The 22,419-nt window shown below is 43.6% G+C and overlaps 1 protein-coding gene across 1 annotated transcript in view; it reads left to right on the top strand.

The window, feature by feature from the left end:
• Window positions 1–22,419, top strand: part of CDH22 (cadherin 22) — a 1,039,820-nt gene that overhangs the window by 685,111 nt on the left and 332,290 nt on the right. Inside the window, exon 5 of the mRNA XM_078651916.1 lies at window positions 3,666–3,853. Within this exon, the coding sequence (XP_078508042.1) occupies window positions 3,666–3,853 (188 nt within the window). The remainder of the gene's footprint in view (window positions 1–3,665; window positions 3,854–22,419) is intronic.

Genomic DNA, 22,419 nt, shown 5'->3' with positions numbered 1-22,419 from the left:
CATCACATACACAGTTGGAGGAGAAGTGTGGCTCACTGGTTAGAAGCGGCAGACCCTGAAGCAGAGGTCGGCCCGGTACCAGGGTTCAATTCCCGACGCGGCAGGGTCTTGGGTCAATGTCCGCGGACTCGATAATTCTCGCTTAGGTGCCTACGCTAACCATGGGTCCCACTCTGCAACTCTGGGCAATAGCTTGCTTAATCTCCACAACGGCCCCAGCAACGCCGGGGATGCCTTGCTTCACCTCGGGGTGCCCTCTCACAGGGAAAGCCAGGACGGGTTCCCCAGCGGTATACAGCGCCAGGACGCCACGTAATCGAGGTAACAGTGCGCTTTACAAGTATACATACATTATAAGTATACATACATTAGTTGCCTCAACAGCTATTACTTCACCACAGGTACGCGATGCTCAAAAGTCAAATGTTTCACTACAAGCTGTGGGATTCCAGAGCTTTTGATGGAAGCTAGGTGTTTCACCATATATAGTTGTGCCTCCGCAGCCACGTGTTCCGCCATGCACAGTCTGTCTGAACAGGCAGTCAGCCATTCCATCACGGTCAAGAGTTGCCCAACTACCAAGGTGTTTCAATATACACGGATATGCCTTAACACCTCGCATTTCACCACAAATAGTTAAGCCTCAATAGCCTTTAACAGGTGTGCCCGGTGCAACAAAGGTAAATGTGCTGGATTATGATGAATGCACTACCCCCAGGGCAGCTGTGAACTTGTGCTGCCCCCAGGGCAGCGTATTCATGTGGAAAACTGAGTGGCTGCTTTGAATCTGCTCCGTGTTTTCACAGTGCGAGCGGCAACCCGCCTGCACTTTGAAGGGGAAATAGGGATCCCCTTGTAGGCTGATGCGGTAAGTGACTGCACCCGCCTGCAAGGGGATATCTGGGGGGGTCCAGAGTACCCCGTTTCCTCTCCAAAAGGGAGAAGAGGAGAGTACGCCTCCTGAGATGTTCTTTGCCTCTGTGCCAGCGTCTGTAATACGGCACAGGCACAAGGGCAAAGGGATTCCCTCATTGGCATGGGTATGCCCCCATGCAAATGAGGGAATTCCCTCTTAAGATAGTGCTGGCACTTTATGTGCACCAGCACTATCAGTCTTACAGAAGAGGCGGCACAATTGTCTGCGACCCCTTCTGTAATGCCAAAGTGCCCCAGGGTGCGCACACGCTTGTATATCATGGCCTCGGGTGTTCTAACACAGACATATGTGCAGCAACCGTGATTTCCTCCACTCCAGACAGCTGTCCATCCCAGATAGGATGTTACAGAAAACAGGCAGCTTTAGCAGCCAAGTGATCCACAGTACAAGCCACCACAGACACATATGTCTCTATAGGGCTGGCACTTCTGTGGCTCCACACTGTAGCCCTCATCCACGGTGGAGCTCATCACTGCCTTATCTGCATCTGAACCCTTGGTTGTAATTCAGAAAACAAAAGCCATCTATGATGAGACAGATAAGTGCAGTAGGGTATCACTTTAGCACAGACTCTCCATAAAGATGCTGTACAGCAGCCTTCTAAGAACCATGTGAAATTGCCAATAACTTGATGTTATCGTGGATAAGATAATGGCAACACCCTTCTAGAGGTGTGAATGAAGATAGTAATAACTTACAACTGGTGCAACGCACATCTGTGTCCCAGATCTAAGAATTTAGAACCGTTATCATGCAACTTAACACCTTTGCTGCGGCGGCTATTCCACCGCAGCGCTAACGGTGGCGGGGGGCGCGCGGCTCACCTGCGCGGGTGACAGAACCGTTCCGTCACGGCTCGCGGGTGAGCTGTGCTTGTGACGGAACAGTTCCATCGCGGCCCCGCCCGCTTAATGAAACGCGCCGCGCAGGCGCGAAATCAGCGCCGTGCAGGCGCGGCGAGCGGGCCGTGACTGAACCGTTCCGTCATGAGCACAGCCCACCCGAGGGGCGTGACAGAACGGTTCCGTCAATAGCGTCGAAGGAGTTAAGATTGTTGGAAGCTGTCCTGGCTCCCAGTGGAGCAGTGCATTCATTCTAAAGTGTTTTGCAGAGCTTACCCAGGCAGCATTCTACTGTACTGAGTGCAGAATATTGGCCCTCGAAAATATAGCACGCAGGATATTTAGTAGCTATATATATATATATATATAGTCAAAGTAATTATAGATAGGTGTGTATTTTTTTTCTTACCTTGTTCCTACCTTATGGAAACTTAGTAGGAATGTACCCTCTTAGTCAAGAAGCCTGTAAACTCTTTCTTTTTTCACATTAAACCACAATCGGTGGGTGTGACATGTTTGCTTGTCCTTGCACCAAGATGGCCTCGAGTGATTGAGCACATTAAAAGAAACAAAACACAAACACAATCCAAATAAAATGCCATGCATTACACCACAACTATGTGCCTCAACATACAGACATTTCTCCCACTAGGGACCCCCAGATTCCAGTCATCCCTTAGCTGCCTCAGCTGGGGATTCTTCTGTAGATTTGTGTCCAAGAACATTGTGTCTCCCCGTTAATTTAGGTGATCAATGTTCTGAGTTTGCCTCCATTCTCCTGTCGGGGACACCATCCCTCCTCCATATGTTATTCATAGTTAGTTGGCCTTCGAAAGCTTGTCACAAACCTTGCTGGTTCCCAGAATTCCAAGGAAAATCAATGTTTTTCCACTGGTTGATACCAGGATGATATAAAGCTAAAGCTCACCATCAGAGCAAACGATTCACAATATGTGAGATGTGAGAAAATCAGTAGGTTAGTATCTGGAAGATTGGAGGGAGAAGAACAAAGACGAGATGGAAGGGTCACTGAAAGAGAAGATGGATGAGGTCAGGAACCAGTAAGGGAGAGTCTATGGCAGAGTTTAAAGACCATGAAAGAAGGAATAAAGGGCCAGATGTAAGAATGCCATTACCGGTCGGTAACGGCTGAAATCGGCCGTTACCGACCGGTAATAGGCTTTTCCTATGTAGGTGGCAAATTTACTGATTCGGTAAATACCAAATCTGTATTTACCGATTCGGTATTTACCAAATCATCATTTACCGTTTCGGTATTTACCGAATCGGTAAATGAAATGTAGGAAGCACTTTGAAGAGTGCTTCTGAGCTTACAGGATTCGTTATTTACCACCAAAACGAATACCTCTGTAAATGCAAATCTGTGCATTTACACCTGTGCCATGTGACAGACGTACATGCCCTTAGGGCATGTATGTGTGCCACATGTGCACACAAGCACTATTCAGGGGTGCAACAGGGTGTCAAAGTGACACCCTGCCACACCCTTGATTCGTTCCCTCTTTTACCGAATCAGTAATTACCGATCGGTAATTGACATTCATTCCTATGAACCTCCAGGCCCATAGGAATGAATGGCAATTACCGAATCTATAATTACCGATTTGGTAATTACCGAATCTTAACGATGCGGTAATTTTTACCGATTTTTTATCTACATAGCATTTACTGATTCGAAAATACCGAATCGGTAAAATTCAGTATTTTCGGATCGGTAAATTTATATTACCTACATCTAGCCCCAAGTGAGGTGTTTGGGCAATGGAGTAGTGGGATAGGGTGATAGGCCATGATGAAATGGGTGTGGAAGATTGGTATTGTGCATGTGTTTGGTTAGTAACAACTTCCCCTTGCTTGGCTTCCAGAGATGTACCAGTTCAGTATTGCAGAGTCCGCACCCATTGGCACACTCATCGGCACGGTGAAAGCGGAGGACTTAGACCTTGGGGAGAACACGGACATGATGTACCAGATCCAGGAGGAGGAGGGAACCAACATGTTCAAAGTCACCACAGATGGCAACAGCCAGGAGGCAATCATCAGCATCCAGAAGGTATTCGGGAAGAAGAAATGCATATTGTACACTTTTCAGTACAGTCTTATAAACAGACACTTAGACACAACCATATACACGGAGAACCAGTGCTTAATTTGAGCCGGTGGTAACAGATGGGGACCACCAGCACTCATTTCTGTGTACCTGAGGTTAATATTACACATCAGACTTTGACCTGGAGCAAAAGAGAGAAAGACACAAAAGGAGGAAGTGAGAAGGAAAAGAAAGAGGGAAAAAAGTGTGAACAAGGGAAAAAGCATGGCTGCAAAAGAACCTGGGAGAGTGAAATAAAGTAGGAGGGAATGTATGGTGGTGGAAGAAAGATGCATAAAGTGGATTAACAAGAACACAACCTTGGTATTCAACAATTCTGAAAGCAGTCTGCGCTGGCTGCAGGCTTCTGTGAAAGACTAAGAGCTTTGGCACTTATTATTTTACAAATTATAAATTGCAGAGAAGAGCACAGATGATGGCACACACACAATCTTACGCAGGCGCATGCACACACAACTGCCTGAACATACTCTATCCGATTACCCACTCATGCAAAAACGTAAACAAATCCACATGCCCAATCAAATGCACACAGGATCCAACATTTGTAGGCGCACACGCAAATACATCCACAAACACACTTAAACACAATATGTTCACACAACTCCAAAACACACTTCACCATATGTGCACACCTATACACAATCTCAAATACAACCTGGTGCTTATACAACTGCCCAAATAACTCCATCATCTGAACACCGGCAAACCAGAACCCCACACATACACACTCAGACACATTAACTCCAAAAAAACAACCTATATCCCTGCATAAGTATACACCATCAAATGCACGCACCCACACATAAAACAGTTGCCCAAATTAGTCCTTCATCGGTACACACAGATACTCATCAAGTCCACCACTATTACACACAAGTGCATACTAACACTCTATCACATGTACAGACACACAAACAACACAGCTATGTTCACACAACTGCACAACTGAGACCATCTTACACATATAAACATTAAACAGACATCCACACAATATCATTTTTTCACACAACTGCATCGGCAAGCTACACATGTGATCGCAAACATGTCTCCACAACATTGCATTTAGAACTGAACAAATGTATTTAGATGTATTGATACGCACAGTGAATCACAACATATGCCCCCGCAACTGCAGAAACACAATCCCTCGTAATATGTACACACAATTCAATGCAATCACATGCTAACACAAGTTCACACACATTGTCACATGTATTCTTAAAGTCAAAAGCTGTAGGGTGGTATCAGATAGAGGTATTTTTATGGTCCCAAATGATTGGTTATGTATTTTAACCCCACCCCCACGGGGCTAATTCCCCTGCTGGGCTCGTCATGCAGCACGGTGGCGCTGTGCTCGGCTCATGGCGAGCTGAGCACGTCACCACCACGACCGTTCCAATGGAACTCCCAGCACAGCAGGGGAATTATCCCCGTGTGAGCGCGGCGCAACGGTCATGACAAGCTCAGCTCGTCAGGAGCACAGCGCGACCGTGCCTCATGACGAGCTCAGCTCGTCATGAGCACAGAACGGGTTAAAACTAGTGTTTTCCAAGTTCGGAAGGGGAGGCCTTTTAAATAGTGGAGTCTGTAAATTTTGTTGTTGTTGTTGTTGTAGTGGAGCCTTTCAATTGCACTGATCTGGTGAACTATTTATCAAACGCATAACTAAATTAGAAACCACTTTAAAAATTGAAAAATAATCTTCACTATAGTTCTGAAGCCAATAATAGGTCTTTGGCTTCCAGTCGCAGATAAATGACTGTTGGGCACATAATCCGTATAGCCATTTTGTGAAGTCTATCTATCTATCTATCTATCTATCTATCTATCTATCTATCTATCTATCTATCTATCTATCTATCTATCTATCTATCTATCTATCTATCTATCTATCTATCTATCTATCTATCTATCTATCTATCTATCTATCTATCTATCTATCTATTTGTTTATCTGTCTATCTCACTGAAAAAACAAAGGTTAAAGAAGCGTTATAGTTAGGTGAATATATCGGTGACAACATTAACGATTTGAACAAAAAGAAAAACAGAAATTCACCAGTTATAGTAAGCAGAGCTAACTATAACTTGTACACTCGCCATGCACTGCTTATGACCTCACATATTACATCACTCATGACATGTTCTAAGACATCATTTATGACACCACTAATGAAATCTTAAATTACATCATAGATGACATCACTGATTACATCAACCAGGCATCTTTTACACACATAGTGTAGTTAACGGGTATAACATTAGAGCTATGAAAGTAAGTGAAAAATTACTCACAAGAATTTGAATCATCATTACTTCTATCATACATACACCCCCATATGTAAAGCAAGCTTGTGCTATGTGCAACATTGCCCCTATACAATACATCTCATAGGTAGCTGAGTTCATGTTGATTTTGAACCACAGATGAAAGGGTAACCTATCCTGCACACGGTGTTCAATCTGTATACACTTCTTCAGGGAAAACCAAGTTCTTCCAGATACTGAAGTCCTGTTACATAAGTAATGTCCTTCTATGAACAATCTTTACCTGTATCAAACCCCTGACAGTCACTGAACAATTAGATAGCTGAGGATATAAGTAGAAAAGTGGGTACTGTTAACACTGTTTACTCTATGGAAAGAGTTTACTCTGTACCACATTGTCTGCAGACAGTGAAACTCTCATGAGAAAAACACAGAGTATTAAAAATGTCTACTGAGAACAGTTTACATTCTATACAGAACTTATCCAAAGAGCGACAATTCACTTAAAATAACCAAGGTCTGAAAAAGCTAATGATCATACTACCTGCAACCTTACTATTATGGTGAAAACTTTACAGACAGCCCATCTTCTTAAGCAGAACAAGCACGTGTACATAGGATAGTACCTGGTACATACAGTCATCTACGTTAAGTAGAAACTGTCATGCCGAGACATTTCTGTCTAATAACTCAAGGCTACTTACACAATTTAGTATGTAGTATGTTAAATCTTTGCCCTGCTGGAAAAAATTTCTGCAGTACCAAAAATCTTGTGCAGAACATAATTAACCCAAGTCATCAACTGTCACCTGCATACAGAGTTATACTTCAATACAAAGATTTATACTGTGTTTAATACCGCTACATTAGGAGCACATGTGTTTTGTAAACACATATAACAATTAGCTGGGCACAGGCTGTACAAAATTAGGTAGAAAAGTAATATGGTAGTTACCCACTACTATGTACACTATAAAACAAACTAACATACTTATAGCATGATGTCATCAGTGATGTCATCAGTGTTATCATCAATGGTATCATTTTGGACGTCATCAGTGATGTCATTGATGATGTCACAAAACATGTAATGCCTGATGTAATATGTGAGGTCATAAGCAGGGTACGGTGGAGGCAAAAGTTATAGTTAGCTCTACTGACTATACCTGGTTAATTTCTGAGTTTTTTCAGTTAAAATGTTAATCTTGGCATTGATAAGAGTTTAACCTAACAATAACCTTACTTTAATATTTGTTTTTCTTCAGTGAATCTATATATATATATATATATATATATATATATATATATACATATATACACACACACACACACACGCACGCACGCACACACACACACACACACACACACACATCTTGTCTTGGGACAGATCCAAATATCATTTAGTTGTTACAAAAACATATGAGACCCTAAGCCAAAGATGTTTAAAATTTTAAATGACCTTCTCAGTTCTTATCTTGCCCCATTTACCTCTAAGCTTTATGATTTTCAGAAATTCATTAAAATAACGCTTATTTTCTCTTCTCTAAATTGGTCCATTACTGGAGTAAGATCAAGCCTCCCGTTGCCCTTGTCACTCCCAATGGGTAATGGAGAGCGCTGGAGGTTTTCAGAGCCCACTCTCACATTGTCCTCTGAATGAAGTTAAACAAAGGACTGTACTACAGTCACAAGCTCTACTAGAATAATAACTTTGATTTTTGTGTATGTGTGTTTTTTTTCTATATAATAATTTCCCTGTGACCTCATGATATACTCATTATTGTGTGTTTCTGGGGAACGGCCACTAATTGGTGCCACACTGCTCATTATATGGTGCCACTGCAATATAAGTCTTCTCATGCTCTGACTCCAGTAATGGGCCAATTTAGAGAAGAGAGAAGAAGCGCGATTTTAATGATTTTAATGATTTTCTGAAAATAATAAAGCTCAGATTTAGATGGGGCAAGATTAAAAGGTAATTTAGCAATCTTTGGCTAAAGGCTTGGACTCATGTATCTTTTTGTGACTACTAAAAGGATCATAAGATGGGAAAGAATACATATATATATATATATATATGTATGTATATGTATGTATGTATATATATATATATATATATATATATATATATATATATATATATATATATATATATATATATATATATATTCACTGAAAAAACCATAGGTTATAGACCATATATAGTTAGGAATTAGCATTTACAAAACCTTGAAAATTCACTGAAAAAACCATAGGTTATAGACCATATATAGTTAGGAATTAGCATTTAAAAAACCTTATTTTACTCACACAAAACCATTGAAATTCCATATATAGTTAGTTGCACTAACTATATATCGCGCACCTGCAATCCACTGCTGATGATGTCACATATTACATCATTCATGACATGGTCAGTGACATCACTGATGACATCACTGATGACATCTCAAATGACATCACTGATGACATCACTGATGACATCTCATTTGACATCAATGACCACATCACTGATGATATCATTCATGTGACAATACAATGCATCTCCTCACATTTTAATATAACCTCTGTTTCACCCAGTGTTAAATACAGAATATAATTTTTGAAACCAATGACACACCAATACTAGTTACTACATACGCACTCACTGATTCCTACGTCTACACACACCTTCACTCATTCACCCATACTATCATTCATACATACAATCACTCATCTTTACAACACTATCATATGCACTCATACACCTATACAGACACTCACAGTCTGCCACTCATCCATGGAGTTACTCACACACCTAGTCAGTCCTGTAAAGAATCAATGACACTTCCATTTTCTTGTCTATACAGTTAAACATACAGCACCTTACATTTTCAAACATATACTAACACATACTTACCTTGTTATACAATCATTGATACAAGTACACATTGATCTGCACAGAGTCACACACCTCCCAGCCAGCCACACACACACTCAGTCTCCCATACAAATACTTGGACAATCAATCAGTAACCCATATAGTTAATCATATAGCTACTGATCAAAACATGCAGCAGTTTACAGAACAACAGACATAATGATGCACAAATTAAGACACTTTAGTCACTAACCCATGCACTCAGTGAGACACATTTAATCACTCACTCATGCATTCAGTCATGCACCTACTAAATCCTTTGTCCAGACACTTATACTTCCACTCATTCTTCAATATGTAAGACACATTTTAACTTTACAGAAACATACAGTCACTGGATGTTGTCATCAGTGATGTCATCAGTGATGTCATTTGAGATGTCATCAGTGATGTCATCAGTGATGTCACTGACCATGTCATGAATGATGTAATATGTGACATCATCAGCAGTGGATTGCAGGTGCGCGATATATAGTTAGTGCAACTAACTATATATGGAATTTCAATGGTTTTGTGTGAGTAAAATAAGGTTTTTTAAATGCTAATTCCTAACTATATATGGTCTATAACCTATGGTTTTTTCAGTGAATTTTCAAGGTTTTGTAAATGCTAATTCCTAACTATATATGGTCTATAACCTATGGTTTTTTCAGTGAATTTCAATGGTTTTTTAATAGCAAATATCATAAGCTGTCGAATGTCAAGTACGTGGTAAGTGAAAACATTTTCGTGTTTATGCACACTGATCTGCTTTGAATGGTGCCCCCCCCCCCTCATTTCTATTAGGAGTACTCTCTCTTTGCAGATAGTGAAAGGTAGTTAACGCAGGTCTTTGCCCCCATTGTAATCCGTCGTGCCTGCTTCTCTCTCCATTTGATTCATTGTTATCCAAGTATTTACTGTTTTAGAATTAGTTCTCTTTGGTTCATTCTCTATTTACAAACAAACACAGAGTCGCAATACTCTGTTTAGTCTTTGCAGATAACGAAAAATCGTGTAAAAAAAAAGAAAAGGAATCGAGCAAAATCAGTAGGCCACTAATGGGATCTCTTTTTGACCTCGCTAAAATAGAAACATTAGGAACAACCCCTCATGACAAATACAAAACTAGTGAGATGAACTGAACTCCACACAATGATGGCTGCAAAACAGCTCGGCTCCGCCACCCACCCCGCCCAAAATAACGATAAAGAACGGCTGCCATGATTGGTTGCGGAATGACCACGACGGAGCTACGAAATGGTGCTGCTCTCATGCTAACCCCAGCTTCAGTCTGAAACATCCAGAAACACTGTAGACTACCAATTCGATCAGTTCCGGTAGCGCCCCAATGTAACCCGGTAGAGAAGAACTAGCCCTCCCCTCTTTGACTGATGGTTCTTGTTGCCTGTCCCTTCTGTTGTCATTTAACAGAACTATTTAGCCTGCTGAAAGGGGTTGTGTTCCGACCGCTGGTTGGTGGAGACATTTTGACTATATTCTGTACCTGCGTTGTCGCGTAATGCGTCATATGACGCGCCGCGTTAGCGCATCCGGAAGTCATCCGGGGCGCGCAGCGCGTAACGTAAGCATAACAAGTCATGTGACTTGTTAATAAAACTTTTCATTGGTTCATTTTACTTTTCTTATTGTAATGATGAAAGGCTTGGTCATATGACCTAAAAATTACGCTTTTCATTACTTCCGAACATTATTTTTTCTTAAATATATGTTATAATGTTCCAGGCTAATGTACTTTCCCGGAAATTTTACAACTGTCCTGCAAGTAAAATATATTCTTTTTTCGAGAAAAAGAGCGTTTCTTCGTCCCATGACGGAGCCGTTGAGCAAAAGAGGGTCGACCTGCTGTCTTAGTCGCCGATACGCCTGAATATGAGATTCTTATCGATCACTTTATGTTGCAGGAATAGAAAACACAACAGCCCTTGACCATTTATCTTTACTGCGTTCCTTCGTATTATACCTTTTACCCTTCATGTAATTGGTCTGCTTTATTTCACTTGCCTTTTAATGATTCTAAAACAGTGACTATTATTAAAAACTTTACCAATGTATATACTACTACCATGTTTTCTTTTAAAAACCTTTATTGTGAAAATTTCATTATACAAATACGAGCCTATAACCACGTGGGCCGGCCACGGAGCAAACTGTAATCGTATATGATGAATAGACATTTACACTGTAGAGGAACGTAACGGGCGGGCCATTACGTTGCAAGAACTAAGGTGTCTAACAGTTACGGAATCGGTGGACGTACATTTTATAATTAAAATACGACAGGGCCAGTTACAATAAAATTATCTAGATATACATTTGCGGGCAAGTACCATGGGTGACGTTAATTCGAACTTTCAACAGTACAGTAATCAATAACACATCAGAACTTAATATCAATAGGGATGTCGAAATATTCAATCAATTCTCGTCCCCGCCCGCCATTTGCTTCAAAACTGCATACGTATCTCGTGATTTCAAGGTTCTGCAACCAGTACACAACAAGGAGTTACGAGTCCCATTTATTCTGGCGCCATTTTGGGCGAGGACGGGCAGGTCCAGGATATAGTCAAAATGTCTCTACCAACCATCGACTATGATGATGTTCATATGCTGTATTTATTAGAGTAACACTCATCTGTCCACATGAAATTAATTTGCCACAATCTAAACATGTCATTTTAATCTTTCCAAAGTTCTTCTAAATATTTGGGACCGTTTCCCTTGCCTCTGAAGCTCTCAGTGCCACTTCTTTGATGAATGTACTAGCAGGTCAGGGGTTCTCCTCCAAATCTCTCTTTTATGCAGCACTATAATTAATTGGTGCCACCTCTCCATATGACGATGCATGGTATAGTTACCACAACTATATTTTTTTTCGGTTCCTCTGGAGAGTTCATCGTGGCAGATGAAGCGTGTAACGTACCGGGCATTTACCTTTTTTTGCATGTACAGGAAAGGAAAAAAAAATCGAGCGTCCGAGTTCTAAGGTGTCCCAGGGCCATTTTAGTGGACCAGGCCCAAATCCAAAGAACAGGCCGCCATTTTGAGAGTCCTGTTGCAGCCGCCTGTCGCTGTAGCATCAAGAGCAGCCGAAACTCAGCTGAATGGCAACTGAAACGGTAAAGGGGCGCCCCACTACAGCAGACGAGCCAGGCCCAAATCCAAAGAACAGCTATCTCACAGGCTAATGGGGCGACCCACGCCGAGTTTCAGCATTGTAGGATGACCACACAAGTACAGCAACTTGCTAGACATCACCTCGGTGCCATCCGGATCTCGGCGCCCCACTGCAGATGAAGTGCCTCTCAACTATGAAACCACCACGGTGACATCCGGATCTTGGCGCGTTGTGCTGCCTTCGGCCTATTCGCACATCGGTCCGCTACTGACGCCATCTCACAGGCTAATGGGGCGACCCACGCCGACTTTCAGCATTGTAGGATGACCACACCAGTACAGCAACTTGCTAGACATCACCTCGGTGCCATCCGGATCTCGGCGCCCCACTGCAGATGAAGTGCCTCTCAACTATGAAACCACCACGGTGACATCCGGATCTTGGCGCGTTGTGCTGCCTTCGGCCTATTCGCACATCGGTCCGCTACTGACGCCATCTCACAGGCTAATGGGGTGACCCACGCCGAGTTTCAGCATTGTAGGATGACCACACCAACTTGCTAGACATCACCTCAGTGCCATCCGAATCTTGGCATCTCAACGCCTAGTGGTATCTTCCATACAAAAAATATTGTTACGCTGCCTTTGGCCCCATTCGCACATCAGTCCGCAACTTAGACATCACCTCGGTGCCATCCGGATCTTGGCATCTCAGCGCCTTGTGGTGTCAGTCAGAAAATATTGTTGTGCTGCCTTCGGCCTATTCGCACATCGGTCCGCTACTGACGCCATCTCACAGGCCAACGGGGCGCCCCACGCCGACTTTCAGCATTGTAGGATGGCCACACCAGTGCGGCAACTTGCTACACACCACCTCGGTGCCATCCGGATCTTGGCATCTCAGCGCCTTGTGGTCTCTTCTACACCGGAAATATAGTAGAAAATATTGTTGCGCTGCCTTCGGCCCCATTCACACATCGGTCCGCTACTGACACCATCTCACAGGCCAACGGGGCGCCCCACGCCGACTTTCAACATTGTAGGATGGCCACAGAAGTGCGACAACTTACTAGACACCACCTCGGTGCCATCCGGATCTTGGCGCGTTGTGCTGCCTTCGGCCTATTCGCACATCGGTCCGCTACTGACGCAAACTCACAGGCCAACGGGGCGCCCCACGCCGACTTTCAGCATTGTAGGATGGCCACACCAGTGCGGCAACTTCCTACACACCACCTCGGTGCCATCCGGATCTTGGCGCGTAGTGAACCTGCAGCAGCTGCAAATAAGCTTCAGACAGTGTTACAACCGCTGCTCAGAACTCTCAACTATGACACCACCTCGATGCCATCCGGATCTTGGCGCGTTGTGTTGCCTTCGGCCTATTCGCACATCGGTCCGCTACTGACGCCGCCTCACGTGCCAACGTATTTTCTCCGCATTTTATACCCTATGCCGCATAACAGGTCATGTGACTTGTTTATAAAACTTTTCATTGGTTCATTTTACTTTTGGTTTCCTAATGATGGAAGGCTTGATCATATGACCTAAAAACAACACTTTTCATTGGATGAAAACTTTTTTTTTCCCCCAAACGATGAAAGCCCCACCTTGTTTCTGGATGTTTCAGACTGAAGCTGGCGTCACCATGAGAGCACCACCATCTCGTAGCTCCGTCGTGGTCATTCCGCGAGCAATCATGGCAGCCGCTCCCCACCAGAAGCCTGCAGGAGTCGGGGCCCCCAAAACTTTTGATGAATTCTCAAGGCGGAGGGGACGCTTTCGAGAATGGGGTCCAAGACCTAGCAGACAAGCGTCCGATTTCCAAGGTGTCCCAGGGCCATTTCAGTGGACCAGGCCCAAAAAGGAAACAGCCTGCCGCCATTTTGAGAGTCCTGTGACAGCCGCCTACCGCTGCACCGCAAGAGTGGGCGCAACTCAGCTGAATGGCGGATTTTGACACAGTGGACCAAAAGCGGACGCAATGGCAACTGAAACGGTAAAGGGGCGCCCCACTACAACAGACGAGACTCCACCTGGAGAGGCCCGTTCACGCCGCCTCCCCCGGGGCGCTCCACGCCGTTATTCGGAGCAGCATTGTAGGATACCAAAACCAGTGCGGCAACTTACTGGACATCACCTTGGTGCCATCGTTCTGCTGCCTTGGAACTATTCGCACAACAGTTTGCTACTGATGACCCACCCCCCGCGACGCCCCACGCCGTTATTTGCTGGGTGGCAACTTACTAGACATCACTTTTGTGTCATCTAGATTTCGGCGCGTTCTGCTGCCTTGGAACTATTCGCACAACAGTTTGCTACTTATCACCCACCCCCCGCGACGCCCCACGCCGGAAATCTGGACGTTGTGCTGCGTTGGGACTATTCGCACAGCCGACCGCTACTTCGTTGTTTTTCTCAAAAAATGTTTATATGTTATTACTATTTTTGTTTTCTTGTATATATTTATAAATTATTAAAGTTTTATAATCTTACTACTTTGTCGGAGTGCTATATATTTTTAATGTGACACATAATTGTAAAAACTTTGATGTACAAAGAGTCATCCCTGGAATCTTCCGCTTCACGCTCGGTCCCCTCCCCAATCACAATACAGGATGGTTTTCAGATAATAGCAACGCTTCTGCTGTGACGGATCTCATCGAGTGTGGGCCTTGATCTACTATAACTCCTTTGAAGACGGGTGATTCTTTACAGCTGTGGCCATAAACTACATCTGCAGGGCTAGCTGATAGCCTAGGACCGGCCTGGACAATCGGACACAGAGGAAAAGGAGTGTCAGAGGGTGCGGTAGTGAATAGGGCGAAAGGGAGGTGTCGGGCGGGCACAGGGTGTGATTCTCAGGGAAGAACAGCGCAGATGGGGGGAGGTTTATTACCCATGCATAAAACAGAGAGCGGGGGTGACCACTGCCTGGGGGAGATGCTTGCGAGGGTGGGGAGCCATGCTAAGGATCGACAGCGTGCACAGAGTGGATCTGGTCAAGGCATCTAAAATGGCTGCCGTGCACGACAAAAGTGTGGCATTTGAAAAAAGACAAGATGGCGCACACAATGTTTTTCAACAATTCCTGATTTCCTTCGAATCGAACGTTAACAGACGTTGGGGCATATTACCAAAGTTAAGCGATATTTATCCCTAACGATGCATTGCAAAGATTTTTTTACCGTCAGAAATTATCGCAGATTAACCTTGCTATTATCAAGGTTTATCGCAAATACGATAAAAAACGAGCGCAATGCATTAATATCGCTGAAAACTCCGCGATATTCATGCATTACCGAGCTAATGCTCTTAGCCATGTTATCCACCTCCCATTGGATAACATGGCTAAGAACTGCTCAGGGCAGCTGTTACTTTTTGGAGATATTCGCGCTTATCTCGAATATTTCCAAAAGTTGATAATAGGAGATAGCGATGTTAGCGACTGTTTCCAGTCGCTAACATCTTGGCATGCCCACTTTGCATGTCATTAGTGATAAATATCACTCACATGCAAAGTGGGGCCCAAGATGGTCGCTATCTCCTACTAGCCGTCGCTAGCTGGTGTTAGCAACAGCTACGTAATACAGATATAATTTTATCTCCGCGAAGCGGAGCGCTGTTACAGATATATATCTTGTTTTTGAACGTTAATTTCTCAAAATGCACTGAAGCACATATATTGAGACCTAGCAAAGGCACATCGGGCTACCAGTCCCTAATATTTTACCAAGTTTCGTGCAAATCCATTCAGCCGTTCGATTATTATTATAATTTTTTTTTTTGCCCCGCGGGGCCCTTTTAAAACCTCCACATCAAACCTAGGGGATCAGCGAGGATCTACTATGCCCCCTTATGGTCATTTGCCCCTTCGCTTTGGCCTCCTCTTGTCTCTCGATCCTACCGAGAGACAAGATGGCGGCCGCTACGGACTGTTTGGAATGTTTACAGACACCGGAGAGCCAATCAGCTTCGCTTCGCAAAGCTCCGTAACGCGAAAAGTACGCGAAGCGGTCCGCTGTTACAGATATATATCTTTTTTTGAACGTTAATTTCTCAAAATCCACTGAAGCACATATATTGAGACCTAGCAAAGGCACATCGGGCTACCAGTCCCTACAATTTTGCCAAGTTTCGTGCAAATCCATTCAGCCGTAAGATTATTATTATAATTTTTTTTTTTTGCCCCGCGGGGCCCTTTTAAAACCTCCACATCAAACCTAGGGGGTCAGCGAGGATCTACTATTCCCCCTTATGGTCATTTGCCCCTTCGCTTTGGCCTCCTCTTGTCTCTCGATCCTACCGAGAGACAAGATGGCGGCCGCTACGGACTTTTTGGAATGTTGACAGACGCCAGAGAACCAATCAGCTTCGCTTCACAAAGCTCCGTTGCGCGAAAAGTCCGCGAACCAGTGCGCTAACTGGTCCGCTGTTACAGATATATATCTTTTTTTAAACGTTAATTTCTCAAAATCCACTGGAGCACATATATTGAGACCTACAAAAGGCACATCGGGCTACCAGTCCCTACAATTTTGCCAAGTTTCGTGCAAATCCATTCAGCCGTTCGGGCTAAAAGTGAGGCCAACCGCCCTATGGAAAACTCAATGTTAAAAACACGTTTTGGGACCCCCCTTTTTTCTCGGCCCCCACTGGACGAACCCCCCCCAAATTTTCAAGGGCTGCTCAGAAACAAAATGTGCCATTTTCCTGAAAATTTCAGCCAATTCCGTCCACAAACGCCAAAGTTATTAGACATAGAATTTTCAAAAAACCCATAGAGAAAAAATCCTAACTATATATACCTACTGGCGACCGCCAGTAGGTAATATATATATATGTATATATATATATATATATATCGCGCTCCAGTTCCACTTTAGCAGTGAGCACTCTTGAGGATGGGTGCAGTTAATGTGGAAGTGGGTCCACATGAAAATATACGCTCTGGCTCCAATGAAGAAACACTCTGTACTCACGGGAACCCCTTTCAAAGTTTCTTTGAAAGGGGTTCCCGTGAGTACAGAGTGTTTCTTCATTGGAGCTGGAGTGTATATATATATATATATATATATATATACGCTCTATATAACATTACTTTAACCTTTTTTTCAGAGGATTTCCGCATATATTATTTTTAGCATAAAGTGATATTTTGTTACCATATGTAAAGCTAACCCCTGCAGGGCCTGACTTGTTGCCAGGTCCTGCTGCCAAATCCCTGCAGGCACAATACCCCACGCTGTGCAAGATCTTCTGCTGTGCACAGCAGGGTTTTTTCCACTGGGCCTGCCCAGTGACCTGGTCCAGCATCCAAACCTACACAGGCGGACAACCCCATCCAGCTCACGTCCTTCAGCCCTGCACAGCAGGGTGATGGCTGAAGGGCTGGGCCCAATCGCTGCAGGCAGCCAGCACCAGAGTGCGCTGGGCCTTTGACAGTGCGCAGCATGTTTTTTGCCCCCAGGGGCTGGCTGCCTGCATCCATTGCAGTCCTCCTCTCCAAGTCACTTTGGCCCCAGGGACCACTTCCCCTGAGGCCGTTTTTTTAGGGTAGGGTTATGTGGCTTGCCTCCCTGAGCCAATTTGGGCCCTGGGCTCCCCATCCCCTGAGGCCAAAAGGCATTTGTAAAGGGGAGAAGGGCAAGCTCCTCCCCTCACCGAGCTACAAGGAGCTCTGGAGCCCCCCCCCGGGCTTTAAACGGGAGGTGGGCACATTGTCCCCCTCCCTATGGCAATCATTTCCCTGGGGATTGCATCCCCGGGGCCGTAACTTAAATATTGGGGAAGGAGGTGCATGAACCCCTTCCCAGATCTTTTATAGGCCCCTGGGCCTCATCCCCCACCCCAGTGGCCGAATACCATTAACCCTTTCCATGCTCATGACGAGCTCAGCTCGTGATGCAGTACAGTGCTCCTGTGCTCATGACGAGCTGAGCTCGTCATGACCACACCCGTTTTTATTGCTGTCCAGCACAGCAGGGGAATCGCTCTAGCAGTGATGTGGTTAAAATGTGGAGGGAGCATGTAGACCCCTCGCCAAGTCTCCAGGGCTGAATTCTATTTTCAAGAAGTGGCATGTGCCTGAGCCTTATTAGCCCAAAAAATGCATTTAACCTGGAGAAGAGATCCTAACTATAAACTATACCCAGTGGCAACCACTGATGTTTAATATAGATCTATCTATATATAGAGAGATATATATATATAGATATAGATATATAGACAGACAGGTAGATAGATAGATAGATAGATAGACAGACAGACAGACAGACAGACAGACAGACAGACAGACAAACAGACAGACAGACAGACAGACAGACAGACAGACAGACAGACAGACAGACAGACAGATAGATAGATAGATAGATAGATAGATAGATAGATAGATAGATAGATAGATAGATAGATAGATAGATAGATAGATAGATAGATAGATAGATAGATGTGGAGTTAAGTACTGCCAATATTTTTCCTCTAAAAGCAGTTTGAGCACTGCATATAAATGGAACAACCACCCAACATCTCGAATATCTTGAACATTACATTTGTTTCTGAACTTTAGTCAACTCCTGTCTTTACATTTTGTATCACTTGAATTATTACCTTCTGAAATAGAGGCAGTCTGACATATAAGGTTGGACTTGTGCAGGGAAAGGAATTAAGCTATCGTTGATATTTAAATTAATGGTTTGCAAAAAACCAGTCAATCTCGAAACAAATTCTGCGAACAGCAGTGGATTTTTTTTCCTACTAATTCATCTTGGTGGCTCTTCTGCAGACCTGTCAGATTAATGAGCAAGATAATGTAAAGGTTAAAGCAGGCTCAGGCTGAACTGACTCTAGGGCAGGTATGAACCTAAATATTCAGACACATTAGAGATCAACAAATAATTTATTTTTGCACCTGGGAATGATAACAGACACATATGTCAGAAAGGGAGCTGCACTTTTGTTCCTGTAGGAAAAGTTCCTTTATCCTCTCATCTCTACAAGTTTCTGTTTTCACCCTGGTAATTAGTTGGACTTTGCATGCCATAGCTTCCAGGTGTTTTTACCGTAGTTTATCTGAGAGTCCTCATTTCTTTGCCTTCAGGAGATATTTTTTTTAAGCCTGATTTCTTAGACCATGCCCGCTTACCCTCAGTCCCATTTAATACTTTGGTAATAACATTTTAATATCAATGCTTGGGATCAACACTCATAATTTTCGACCATGGGATGTAAGGTGCCTACATTTTCAATTGAAAAGTGTGTTACATTTGTTGGTAAGATTACCTGGAAAGAAAGTTGAAAGATTATGAGGTCATTGGATCTCCAGGGAGAATTTGATATCTAGAAGAAGTATGTTCTCTTACAATTGTCTGCTACTTCTTCGACCCAACAGAATTGTGGGATAGAATGGACGTTGAATTGAGATCATCTGTCCATAAAACGGAGAACCCTTTAACTAAAGTTCATGCCATCAGAAGAGATAAGGTAGGTCTGGGCATTTGAACAGAACATGTAAGTCGTGGTTTGATAGTGAAGAACAGCAGTGCCTAGATGAATCAGGTGGAAAGAGGGCACATGCCACAAATAAATGAAAACATGGAAGCAGCTTACATGACGATGAATCATGTTTAGCACACCATCTGCATTTCGAATTGCCAGCTAAGAATACAAGAATGCCAGGTTAAAGAGATAGAAGAGAAATTTTTATGGCAAATGATGGCAAAGACATTGTAAGTAGTTGTAACTTATTTGATTGTACATTATCTACTTAAACTTTTATTAATCCAATTTTTGGCCCAGCTTCATTGGATCCTGCTCACTACTTTAGCGGACGTCCTGTGAGTTAGATGTGTCTACTTAAAAATATGCAAGCATTTATATTGTGTAAGTTCTTGCGTCATCTTCAACCCAATTGTTTTCCAGCTGGCGTCTATACATGAGAATCAATCAATCAATCATAGGCATTTATACCGCGCACTACTCACCCGGAGGGTCTCAAGGCGCTAGGGGGGGGGGTCCGCTACTGCTCGAACAGCCAGGTCTTGAGCTTCTTCCTGAAGGAGAGGTGGTCTTGGGTCAAGCGTAGGTCGGGAGGGAGGGAGTTCCAGGTCTTGGCGGCCAGGTGGGAGAAGGACCTTCCTCCTGTTGTCGCTCTTCGGATGCGGGGGACGGCGGCGAGGGCGTGACTGGTCGAGCGGAGATGGCGTTTGGGAGCGTAGAAGTTGAGGCGGCTGTTGAGGTAAGTCGGGCCTTGGTTGTGTAGGGCTTTGTGTGCGTTGGTGAGGAGCCAGCCAACTGTCATCTATAAATTAGAACAGCATTTTTGCTGGGAGTCACTTTCATCATTATTGTCTAGTGTTTTAGGGACTGGTTTGATTTTTGATCTCTAGAACGCCAACAAAATGGACTATTGGATTTGAAGGAAACATTGTTTTCTAAAAGCGCATTAAAAAGGTTAAATACTTTGATTAGGATGAATATGTTGCTTCTTTTATTTCAAACTAGGTTTCAAGCTGCCCATCTTACAATTGACAATGCTTTGACCTTACCATTCATGGCAGAAGACACACACACATAGACAAGGAGCAACATTTGTATGTGTCTTGCACTGAGCATAGCATGGGTTTTGACAAAATCAATCAGAATCTCTTTTGGCATGAGCTGATCCACATAGAAACTGGTTACTATCTCTTCAATTTCTTTGCTAACCTACATTCTGATATCTAAGTAAATGTATACAGCAAGCAAGCTTTTTCAAAGTCCACAGGGTTAAGAACTGGTAAGTGTGGCTCAGGGGTTAGAGGCAGCAGACCCGGAAGCTGAGATCGTTCCTGGACCAGGGTTCAATTCCCCGCCTCGGCGGGTCTTGGGCTAAAAATTCCACGGACTCAATAATTCTTGCTCCGCTGCCTCCTCGACTCACGGGTTCACACTCTGCGACTCTGGGCAATAGCTTCCACAACGGCCCCTCGCGGCGGAATGCCTGACTTTCACCTTGTGGATACCCTGCTATCTCACTGGGGAATACCAGGAAGGGTTCCCTAAGCAAGCGCCGGGAAACCCACTGCGGGTAGCTGTGCGCTATATAAGCTCATTTACATTTACATTTAATGGGCTGAAGCAAGGGTGCCTAATGAACCACTTATTGGTTGATTTGTTAACAACAGAGCAAATTGACGACAGCATTCTCCTTTGCTCCCAACTTAGTTGCAAGGACTATCATTTATTACGTGTATACCGAAGATGGAGCCGAAGATGGAGCCCTGTTCGACAGGCTCTTATGTGTTTCCAGAATCTCTTTAATGTGCTAGGAGAACTTATTGAGATCAAAAAGAATGAAGGGGCATATTAGCAAGGGCAATATCGCCTCTTTAGCAGGACTTTTTCCAGCTAAAGTGGCAATATTGTTATCGCCCTATCAGCAAGCTGTCGCTAACAGCAGTTAGAGACAGCTTTGAGGCAATAGCAACAGGTTTGGGGCCTGCTTTGCATGCCAGCGATATTTATCGCTAATGACATGCAAAGTGGGCGTACCCAAACTGTTAGCGACTGAAAGCAGTCGCTAACACAGCTATCGCCTATTAGAAATGCAGGCTTAGCGATAAAAAATGTCACCCTAAGCATGATTATCACTAGAATCTAACGCCTGCTAATAGGATGATATGTGTATTCAATGGGAGGTGGATTGTCAGGTTAAGCCCCCATTGGCGTTAATGCGTGAATATCGCTGGATTTTCAGTGATATTCACGCATTTCGTCGCTATCGCTGGATATTTTAGCACAATTGAGAAAAGCCTTGCTAATAACATGTTTTCTCCGCTAACATATCCAGCGATAGGCAGCGATAAAAAAACATGCTAAGCGCATTTTGCACAAAATATCGCCATTCCTTGCTAATAGGCCCCATAGTCAATGCCTTAAAAGTTCAGTCAAAGTTTTCTACAAGGGTAAAGCAAAACGTAAGAGGTAACGTGTCAAGGGGCCATATGTATGAAGGCCAAATGAGTTCGCAAACGGTTTTCGAACCCATTTTCGCAAAATGGTATGTATTAAACAATTTGGGTGCAAAATAAGGAATCGCAAAATTTGCCATTCCTTATTTTGCGATTGCATTTAAGGAATTGCAAATTTTGCGATTCCTTAAGAGCAATGTATCAAGGAAAAAAGAAATTCCAAAATGCCCTAAGGAATCGCAAATTAGTTGC

This window comes from Lissotriton helveticus, chromosome 7 (genome assembly GCF_964261635.1).
Source record: "Lissotriton helveticus chromosome 7, aLisHel1.1, whole genome shotgun sequence".
NCBI lineage: Eukaryota > Metazoa > Chordata > Amphibia > Caudata > Salamandridae > Lissotriton > Lissotriton helveticus.
This window is presented reverse-complemented; position numbering and strand designations above follow the sequence as displayed.